Below are 10,664 nucleotides of genomic sequence, written 5' to 3'. Positions count from 1 at the left end.
CCGTCTGAGGCTCAGAGGCTCAGTCTTTGAGGAGGATTTAAGGTTGGTTCCTGGAGCTCTTTTAGCCACTCTGAGGGGGATTCTATGTGAGGGGATCGGGACTAGGGGGTTGGGGGTCAGGAAGCTGTCCCCGGGGGAGCCATCCAGGCCCATTCAAGGGTTGAGCACTTGTTTAAAGTTTGAGCTGCCCCCTCTGGGGACCTGGATTGTCCAGCCAAGGCCGTTGTCCGGCCTCCTTCCCCCAGTCCCTCCCAAGCCTCTTTGAACCTGAAGTCAGATATTTTTTCTTCCCCCCTCCCTCCTTGGTTTTCCCCACCCAGGGCCTAGGGCTGGAGGCTTGGGCCGGGGCGGTGGGGGAGGGAGAATAGTCAACTAAGTACTAAATATTCCGGTTCCTGAATGGGGGCAGCTAGGAACCTGACATGTGAGTCCCATAGTGGGGACCCCGAGGCGGGGGGGAGGGGGGTGTCTGATCCATCTGTTCAGACAAAAGTTGGGGGACTTGGGCCCAGTCAGGTCAGAGCCTGGCCCCTAGAAGAGAAGTGTGTGTATGTGTGAGTGTGTGTCGGCGAGGTGGTCAATCCCTGAGTCTGGTAGGTAAGTGGACTCTGGAGCGGAAGCCTTGAGATATGGGAGGCCTTGTCTGGCAATTTGACCCTGGAAATGCGGTAAAAATTTATCAGTTTGGGCAGATGGGCACCAGGCATTCGCAGCTTTGGGGTAACGGAATCTGGCCAGTAATCTGGATGAATGCCTGGGTTCCTGGATTGGGGGCGGGGGAAGACATCAGGGGTGGTAATGGGAATTTGAGGGTAGCCATTCCTAGCAGTAGCTGGCACAAACACAATAAATGTTTGAGGAGCTGAGAGGGTGCCGAGGTCTTTGGAGATGCGTCAAAAATCTGGGCTCCTGAAGAACCTGGAGGTTTCAAGGGGTTCCAGACAGCTCCGAGGTGTGCAGAGCCCGAGGGAGGGCCCGGCAGCCCGGCTGAGAGTTGGAAGAGAAGGTCTGCGTGGGGTCCTGCACCGAGGGCCTTGGGGATGGGGCCTGGAGAGGCGCAAAATTGGGGCTCCCTGGCATTCACCTTCCACGAACACCACCGCCACCAGCAGGCAAACACACTTCGCCTCAGTTTCTCCCGCCCCCATCGTCCTCTCCTCCCCCCATCCAGGGGGCGGGGCCAGAGGTCAAGGCTAGTGGGTGGGATTGGGGAGGGAGAGAGGTGTTGAGCAGTGCCTTGGCGAGCCCTCCTTTTACCAGGCCCCCGGCTTGGGGTGCCGTGCTTCCCCATGGCGGGACACCTGGCTTCCGACTTTGCCTTTTCGCCCCCACCAGGCGGTGGAGGCGATGGGCCAGGAGGGCCGGAGCCGGGCTGGGTTGACCCTCGGACCTGGCTGAGCTTCCAGGGCCCTCCCGGCGGATCAGGAATCGGGCCAGGGCTTGGCCCCAGTGCCGAGGTGTGGGGGATTCCCCCGTGTCCCCCGCCATATGAGTTCTGCGGGGGAATGGCCTACTGTGGACCTCAAGTTGGAGTGGGGCTGCTGCCCCCAGGCAGCCTGGAGACCCCTCAGCCCGAGAGCGAGGCGGGAGCCGGAGTGGAGAGCAACTCTAAGGGGACCTCGCCTGAGCCCTGCGCTGCCCCGCCTGGGGCCGTGAAGCTGGACAAGGAGAAGTTGGAGCAAAACCCTGAGGAGGAGGCGAGTGAGGTGCAGTGGGGCTGGGGAAGTGGCCGGGCGGCCAGAGAGGGGAAGTGGTGGCCTGCAGCTGCCTAGGCCTGAAACCCTAAGAGCGGAGTGGGCATGGAGGGGTGTGTGGCCACCGCAAGCTCCTGAGAGGGAGAGCAAGAGCACGGTGGGAAGTGGAGACCAGAATTCCGGGAGAACCGCAAGGGGTGGCCTCGGGGAGTCAGAAGCAACCCAGGCAGGCCTTGCTTCCCACCCCAGCCTGCCCTTGTCAAGTAGGTCCCTTCCATTTCCTAGGCTTGACCAGAGTCGGGTCACTCAATTTATTACCAGTCCGCAGCAGACCTAGCTTGGGGTTTGAGCCTCTTCTCCCACCCTGAGCCCTTCTTTATAATTTGACCTTTATCAGACCCAAGATCTAGGCCTTAAAGCGTGGCTTGAGGGTAAAAACAGTGCTTATCCTGGGGTTATTGTTCCTGAAATTCGAGGGTGTGACTGGTTGCTGATTGAAGCTCCTGTTTAGGCTGTATGTAAACGTGTAGAGTGGGTTTACCTCCCGTCCAAGTTTAGGTCTTGTCTTCCCTTGACCTCTGCCTCTGAGCCAGTGAGTCACCATTATGCAGAGTGCACACCCTGGTACCCTCTTGTTAGGGAGTCGGAAGTACCAAGTTCAGCTGTAATTCCGTGAGATGTGAACAAGGAGAAAAACGTGGAAGAATTCATTTCCAGGCCATTCCCCATATGTAGGGTTTGCTGAGGAATTGAAGACTTCCATGTCCAGCCCTGCTGGGGACTATTAAGGATGTATCTTCCAGGCCACAGAAGAGACAAGTGTAAGCAATTAGAGATCAAGTACTAAGCCTTTAGGCCTCACAGAAGGAAGGAGGTGTGAGTGGTTTCAGCCGACCTAGTAGCCCTAGACTCTTTGCAGGAGGCGACTGCTGAGCCTTGAATAATAATGGCTGCCAATTGTGGTCCATTTCCTAAGTGCCTGGCTGTGTGTGCTCAGTTTCTACATCATTATCTCATTAACTGTCACAAAATCTTATAGGGAGGTATTCTTAGCCTATTTCATGGGTCTTAACTGTTAAATGATAAAGCTAAGATTTGAACTGGGGTTTACCTTATTTCAAATCCCCAAAATAGAATTTGGAAAAACTGTGATGGGGACAGCTGAGGACATTTATAGATTTGAAACATTGGCTGAGCAGAAGTTGGGAATGGAAGTTAGCCTATTTGAATTTCATGTGATTGGGCACCCTTGAAATACTTTAAGCCTTCGAGGACCTCACAAGGGACTAGCTACTCTTCTGGTTCCCTTGGCCACTGGCCTTCACTGAAATGCCCCAGGGCTCAGTCCATCAACCTCTGCTCTGTCCACCTTTCCTTCCTCTCATCCACCCTCAAGGCTCAAGTACTTTGGAGACTTGACTGCCTCATTTTCTGTCTTCTGCTGAGATGTCTTCCTGATCATCCATCCATCACGCAGTAAGTAGCTCAAGGCCCAGACCAGTCATCCTCATTCTTGCTCATCTTTATCCACACCTTTAGAAACACTGCTATCTTAACGTTGGAAATACACCCTAAATCAATACTTAACTATCACCCTGGTCCCAGTTACTACCATCTATTCCTGGATAACTGCAGTTGCCTCCCTAGCTATACCCTCATTTCCTCCTTAGTCTGTTTGTCCCCTTGTCAACTGGAATGAACACTTGAAATGTGAGAGTCCAATAGTTTCACTCACTGCAGCATCTACAGGAACTGCCCTGCTTGCCCGTCTCATCTCAGCTTCTCTCCTCTTCCATTGCCTCTGTCCATTCGCCCAGCTCCTTACTGCTACCAGGACTGCCCACCTCAGGGTCTTTTCACTTGCCTCTTTTCCTTTGCTCAAACTTCACTTTCTTCATTTTATTTAAGATTGTCAACTTCCCCATAATATCCTATCCTGCTGTACTCTGTAATTCTCTACCCTGTTTGAGCTTTCTCATGGCACTTCTAACTTACTGGATAATAATCTGTCTCTCCACTTTAGGATGGAAACTCCATGAGGCCAGGGCTTCTTGTCTACTTCGTATAGCTGCTGGCTTATAGAAGGTGTACAATAAATTTGTTGAATTAATCAGAATACTTCTATATTGCAAACAGATTGGGAAAATAAGGGATAATCAGATTTATAAAAAATTGAGCACCAACTGTATACAAAGCTCTTTATGTATACAAAGCTCTTATGACACCTATAACTTTTTGTCGTGTGTTTGCGTACATGCATGCCGTGTCATAGTCTGTGGGACCCTAGAAACAAGCTGGGAGAATATACTGAAATGAGAAGCAGAGAGACATGGTGCTCTTTATTTCTCTAGGGCTAATATCCCAGTCAGAAAGCTTTTGTATTAAATGAGCTAATAGGTAGGAGCTCCCTTCCTAACCTGACAGGTGTTCTCATCGAGGCCAGGGCCTGTCTTTCTAGTTAGCGCGTGTGGTGCTCTGCAGCTACTGGATGTGTTGCTTTCTGGTGTGAATGACATTTGTAGATAGTTGTCGCTAGATGTTAGGTAGGTAGCCTGGATGCAGAGATACTCCCACTGACCACTCCTTGGGCCCAGGTGAGACGGGGAGAGGGGTGGTCGACATTTGGTGTGTTTGTGTTCTTTCTTACATGTCCTCTGCTTTTTTAAATGCTGTCCCAGGACATGAAAGCTCTACAGAAGGACCTCGAGCAATTTGCCAAGCTCTTGAAGCAGAAGAGGATCACTCTGGGATATACCCAGGCCGATGTGGGGCTCACCCTCGGGGTTCTCTTTGGTGGGTGCCTCTCAGCATGTTCTAACCCACAGAAACCAAAGGATCACATCTCCCCTGGAAGGAAAATTCCTGAACTTGGACCTTTCCTCCCTACCGAGGGAGTGAGAGGAGGGTGTTTCAGGAGCAGGCTCTACTTTCACCCATGAATTGGGTAGAGAGAGAGGGAGAAAAATAACTTGGGCCTTGAACTTCCTGTGGGAAGAAGTGGGATCCTGGTGTGGGACTTTGTGAGGGCAGGAAGAGGTGGCAATGCCTAGGTTTTGGGCCTGCTGCCTCACGATGCTACTCTTTCAACCTCCTCAGGGAAGGTGTTCAGCCAAACGACCATCTGCCGCTTTGAGGCTCTGCAGCTCAGTTTGAAGAACATGTGTAAGCTGCGGCCCCTGCTGCAGAAGTGGGTGGAGGAAGCTGACAACAACGAGAATCTACAGGAGGTGAGGGTGGGTGGGTGCACAGGGACCTCCTATGACTCAGCCTAATTTCCATGGCTTCCACCCTGGCTGACAGCTCTCCTTGCAGCAGTAGTTCTCAATGGATGGAGGGTAATTCCTCAGTGCTGCCGGGACAAGGTTCAGGCCACCGGTCTAAACCTACCCTTGCAGAATTCTTTTTTTTTTTTTAATACCATCAGGCTCTGGTAACACATCGATTCTCAATGCCTTTTAGCAATTTGCTCACGTGACTGACCTATGATGCCATTGCTCAGCAGGCTTGAAACTTGCCCTCCCACCTCCCTTGTCACCCCTTCCTCACCTGACCAGATATGCAAAGCGGAGACCCTGGTGCAGGCCCGGAAGAGAAAGCGAACAAGCATCGAAAACCGCGTACGGGGCAACCTGGAGAGCATGTTCCTGCAGTGTCCGAAGCCCACCTTGCAGCAGATCGGCCACATCGCCCAACAGCTCGGGCTTGAGAAGGATGTGAGTGCCTGACCCTGTGTGCTCCATGTCCTCCTCCCCAGTCCTCATCCTGCTCGTACTAGCTCTGGCTCCTGCCCTTCAACCAGTCTGGATCTGTTGATTTTGGGCCAAATGACTAAGCAAAGCCAGACCCACCTTCAGGAATTTATGAGCGAATGTCACTCTTTTCCCTTGTGTTCTCCACTCTCAGGTGGTCCGAGTATGGTTCTGCAACCGTCGCCAGAAGGGCAAACGATCAAGCAGTGACTATTCTCAACGAGAGGATTTTGAGGCTTCTGGGCCTCCTTTCTCAGGGGGACCAGTATCCTTTCCTCTGGCACCAGGGCCCCATTTTGGTACCCCAGGCTACGCGGGCCCTCACTTCACTACGCTGTACTCCTCGGTCCCATTCCCTGAGGGTGAAACCTTTCCCTCTGTGTCTGTCACCTCTCTGGGCTCTCCCATGCATTCAAACTGAAGTGCCCGCCCTTCCCAGAAAAGGGGAGAGCTAGGGAGAGAGGAGCCTGAGGATTGTACCACGGCTTTGGGATTAAGTTCTTCATCGCTAAAGAATTGGGAACACAAAGGGTGTGGGGGCAGGGAGTTTGGGGAAACTGGTTGGAGGGAAGCTCAATGATGCTCTTGATTTTAATGCCCACATCACTCATCACTTTGATCTTAAATAAAGAAGCCTGGGACACAGTAGGTGGATACTTTTGTCTTTGGTTTATCCTCTTCTATTTACTGAAGACATGGGGATACTCAATAGTAGATATTAACAGCTGTCAGACCCAAAATCACCCTGAAGCCAAAGTGCTTAACCTTAGAGTCACACAATGCAGAGGAAGAGCTGGGACTAGAACCTAAGTTTATTTGTGGAGGCCCTTAAAGATGTGAGCTAGTTCTTAGGAGTTCACGACATGGGATCCTGAGGAATTTGAGCTGAATGCCTTATTTTCACCTACAGATCTGCTTACTGTGTAGCTCATTCCCTACTAGGAGCTGGCTTTTTGCTTTCCCCACCCTACCCTGGAAGTCCAGTGGTGTTATGCTAAGAAATGAAGTCTTTACTTATTTCTTCTGCATATCACCCCAGCCAGAAACTCTACCCTTGTGCTTTCTTGAAACCAGGGTCCATTTGGTCTCCCTTTAAGGTTTCTGCCTACTCTGTGTGAGTGACTCAACAGACCCTTCACACTTGTCCTGGATCTGATGCTACCATATTGGCGTCCTTGCTCTAGAGCTGTTTCCTCAATGTGGAAAAACTTGGGTTGGTAAATTTAGATAGGAGTAGAAAGAGGGGATGGATTTCTAGGTTGCAATAGACTGTGAAGATGAGGCTTTCCTAATAAGAACTACAGAAACGCTGCTTTGACAGTATCTTGGATTGGTATGAGGCTCACAGAAAACAACCAATGGGTTAGGTTGATCCACACTGGACCAGGTCAGCATCTGCTTTAGCTGGTTTACCAGGCTTTCTCTTCCCTGGCAGTACAGGCACGCCTTGTTTTATTGCACTTCACAGGTATTGCATTGTTTTACAAATGGGAGGCAAGACCTTCCACCAGTAAAAAGATTACAGCTCACTTTATTGAGGTGATCTGGAACTGATCTGCAACATCTGAGGTATGCCTGTACCGGTGAAATTTGTAAAAGTTCTGCCAGCTACATGAAACTGACCAAATCTCAATTACCTTATTTTAATGGCAGTAGATCTGTTTTCTTTAAACTAGAAACCTTGATTACCTGGATTCCTTTTTTCCCATTTCCCACATCCAGCTCATCCTATATATTTGCACTTTTTCAGTGAACAGGTTTGTTTTTCTCTGCCTTTTTCACTCACCTCCCCTTCCCCTAAGGATTCACAATTTCCAAACATTTCTATATCCATTCTCCCAAGAATTGGAAAGCGAAGAATATTGGACCCACAAAAAGAATAACTAGCAGTGAATGAAGCTGCTTGTACTTTATTTGAAAATGAAAGCGAACCTCTGAAAAGCCATGATACAAATATGGTCAGTGGTGGGACTATCCACAATGTAAGGAAGTCTGGGGACTGTGCTCTAGGTTTGCCCAAGAATGCCTTAGGTGATACCATCCAAGAATCTCAAGAACTCACTCGTTCAGGTCCGGAGCTTACATCTTCCCAGGCATGGTCTCTGCAATTGATGAGTGCTCTCATCACAGACATTCTAGTGTCCTTAACAGCTAACAGTGGGAATTTTCAGTTCATTGGCAACTTCCTGAAGGCAGCATTATCTTTAGCAGGAAACCATCTCTTCTGTTACCTTGGCCATGAGGACCTGAATCCATAGCAATGGACTGTAGTCATTCCCTCCTGAGCAGGCAAGGGGGTTATTTCTTAGGGCTCACTGGCATTCCACTGTGTCCACTCATAGCTTGGAGGTGCCACTCATCCCTTGGTGGAGGGCCTTAGGTCTGGATGCCCACATGACACCTTGCACACTGGAAGTCAGCCTCCCTAGCAGCCTGGATGCTGCAGACAACACAGGCCACATGGAACCAGACGTTACAACCATCACGCTGTCTCTTCTTGGGGAAGGCAGCAACAAGAGGCTGCACAGGGCTCCCTGCCCCCAACTGCACGGGGGTTGCTCACTGTGTACTTCAGAGGATGCCCATGATGGTTTCTGAAGAAAGTGACACAAAAACCAGGGTCACTGGAAACCTGTAAGAGAAGGCTAGAACTCCCCTGGATGACAACATGGAGGACCTAGATACTCACTAAACTAATGGTAAACCTGGTTAATAGAGTTAACCCAGGTCTTGCCATTCCAATATCTGTTCTCTGTCCACCTCTCCTCTCCAACCCCTGAGTAGAGGGCCACCTCCCAAACCAAGGCTCTAAAAAGGAATCAAAAAGCAGTGAAATGTTGAGACAAGGATCTCTCCACTTACCCACGAGGTGTCAGTGGGGTTTTCTCTACACGGAGTTTCTTCCTGGGCTCTCTCTGGACTGGTGAGCTCTCAGGAGCCTCTCTCTCATCATCCAATTCTGCCAACACTCGGTGAGCCGATTTCCTCCTATTTCTTGGGGGTGGGGCAGAAGGCGTGGTGTCTACCTCCTCAGGGGGAGTGGGAGCAGGCAGGCTCTGTGGCCCACCCCTAGTCCGGGAGAAGGTGAGAGGCTGAGGCTGGAGCTTGCTGAGGCTGCCAATGGAGTTGAGGATCAACGTGGCTTTTGGAGCAGGGGACAGGGTGCTGAGGGGGCGCTGTGGAGCCCCCTTGGGGGGCAGCATGGGCCAGAAACCAGCCCTGGTTCCCTCTTCATCCCTAGACCGTGGGATGGTAATGGCAGCAAAATCTTGAGGTTTGACATGGACTTGCTGAAACATGAAGTAAAACTCTGAGGGGCTGCTTCCTGGGGGCCCTTCAGGGCCAAAGGTCAGAAGGTCACCATCACTCAACTCCAGCCTGTGACCCCTTGGGAGTCGAACATTATTGACCAAAGTACCTGTTGATGGTGGAGCACCAGACAGATAACAGAGAATGACAAAGTTAACCTCTTTGTGCCTCATTTTCCTTGTCTAAAATGGGGATGTTAATGCTCATTTACATTCAATGCATTTAAAACAGCGCCTGGTTCAGTAGTCAGCACTAAAGGAATATAGTTATTTAATCCTCACAACACTCTTCAAACAGACCTTACAAAGTCTCCCATTTTACTAAGTCCCAGAAAAAGTGAACTGACAGGCCTGAGGTTTCACCTGGTGCCAGTGGCAAAACTCAGATGTGAGCCCAGGCCTTCTGAGGCTGGCTGTGACCTCCAACTCAGGGAGTAAGACACATGCCCATATCACTGAAACATAATTCAACATCCTAAATGCCCTAAGACAGGAACAAAGTACCTCAGCAAATCTGGAAACTGAGATGAATCTGAGCTTGGCTCCTAAATGGCCCCAGAACATCACTGTGATATTTCCCTGATGATGCCCCAGGCCCTGGATCTACATCCCATCCCCATATGAGCTAAACCAGGACCATTAAGAGTCAGCCCTGCAGAGAGCTTCTGAAACTGCAAACTTTGGGTGGGAAGACAAGAGGTCTGGAGTACAACCGTCCATCTAATCTGATAGTTTGTAGGCAGGCAGGGTTCCTGAGGAGCCCCTTAATCATTCCAACCTAGAACTGTCCACTGCTCACCTTGGTTGCTATGGTCCTCCAGGCTTACCCTCCAGTCATCACCCCGGAGCTCAAGGTGAAGCTCTGCGTGGACTCCAGAGATTAGGCCAGGCTCCTGTTGGGGCCACGGGGCCACATCACATAGGTCAGCCATGAGGCCCAAGGATAGATATAGCCAGCCCCACTTGGGAGATGGACTGTGTAGAGGTCACCGCCCCTGCTGCATCCTGTGCACAGCAGCTGAGAGCAGGGCAGCATGGGCACTGACCCCTCTGCACCACCTCTTCCACTTCAGGAATCCATCACCTTTCCCACTCCTGAGCCAAGCACCGTGGCTTAAGTTCTCTTTTCGTCTGATGCAAACTTGAGCTATGCTTTGTGCAATTTTGACTTCGAGCACACTTCCTGAGCCGTGTAAATTCAGAGTGCAAGGATCCTAGGCATGCGAGGCAAAACTGGCCATCAAGCAGCTTTGAACTGAAAAATTCTGGGAAGATCACAGTACAGTGCAAAAACGAACATGGCCTATGGAATCTTAGATGAAATGGATCCTCAGTCTGCAAAATACTCAGGGATCCTTCAGTATGTGCAAGGCAATATACATTAGGCAGCTTCTGGAGAAGTGCAAACTGTAGCTGTGTGTATTGGGGGGGGGGTCTTACTTTTGTGCAATACTAACTTGTCACACCTCAATATAATTTGGAAAAAAAGAAGCTTCTTCCTGTCAGACCTGCTTATCCACATAGAGTAGGCAGACCTCCTGCTCTTCCGCGCCTTGCTCTTCTGGCCAGTCCCTCGCTCGTAGTTAGCTTGAACCCCAGTGGGAAGTGACTCCACTGTCACCCTCCAAAAAGGCAGTGCAAACAGGCCCCCCTGAGTTCTCCAACAAAGCAGATCTAAATTCCAGCTTCTCTGGGGGGGATAAAACCAGAAAAAAAGACCTCCCCTAGATCCTGCAAACCTAGCCTTTTCCCTCCCCGCCCCAGCCCAGTTTCAGATCTACCGCGCGGTGCAGTCTCGGAGTGGTCTCCTCTCGCGGTAGTGCCAGCCTGTGCGGCGTCCCGGGACCCCTCGGGATGGGCCTGGCCTGATGCTCCCGTGGTTATTTGACAGCTAAGAAGTCGGACCAGGAGAG

General features: G+C 50.8%; 2 protein-coding genes across 2 annotated transcripts; one reads left to right on the top strand and one right to left on the bottom strand.

Annotated features, from left to right (window-relative positions):
* The first annotated feature begins 1,289 nt into the window (after positions 1-1,289).
* On the top strand, positions 1,290-6,402 carry POU5F1 (POU class 5 homeobox 1). The gene is made up of 5 exons (XM_006913681.3): positions 1,290-1,706; positions 4,373-4,487; positions 4,791-4,921; positions 5,249-5,407; positions 5,598-6,402. The coding sequence occupies exons 1-5, from the start codon at positions 1,290-1,292 to the stop codon at positions 5,862-5,864; spliced, it is 1,089 nt and encodes a 362-aa protein (XP_006913743.1). The 3' UTR covers positions 5,865-6,402.
* Positions 6,403-7,333: 931 nt separating this feature from the next.
* Positions 7,334-10,658, bottom strand: TCF19 (transcription factor 19). Its single transcript, XM_006913680.3, has 3 exons — positions 9,551-10,658; positions 8,306-8,861; positions 7,334-8,037 (listed from the first exon to the last, which is right to left on the bottom strand). The coding sequence occupies exons 1-3, from the start codon at positions 9,681-9,683 to the stop codon at positions 7,926-7,928; spliced, it is 801 nt and encodes a 266-aa protein (XP_006913742.2). The 5' UTR covers positions 9,684-10,658; the 3' UTR covers positions 7,334-7,925.
* Positions 10,659-10,664: the final 6 nt, after the last annotated feature.

This window comes from Pteropus alecto, unplaced genomic scaffold, assembly GCF_000325575.1.
Source record: "Pteropus alecto unplaced genomic scaffold, ASM32557v1 scaffold555, whole genome shotgun sequence".
In the NCBI taxonomy this organism is placed as follows: domain Eukaryota; kingdom Metazoa; phylum Chordata; class Mammalia; order Chiroptera; family Pteropodidae; genus Pteropus; species Pteropus alecto.
Note: the sequence above shows the minus strand (reverse complement) of the source record. Positions and strands in the feature narration are given on the sequence as shown.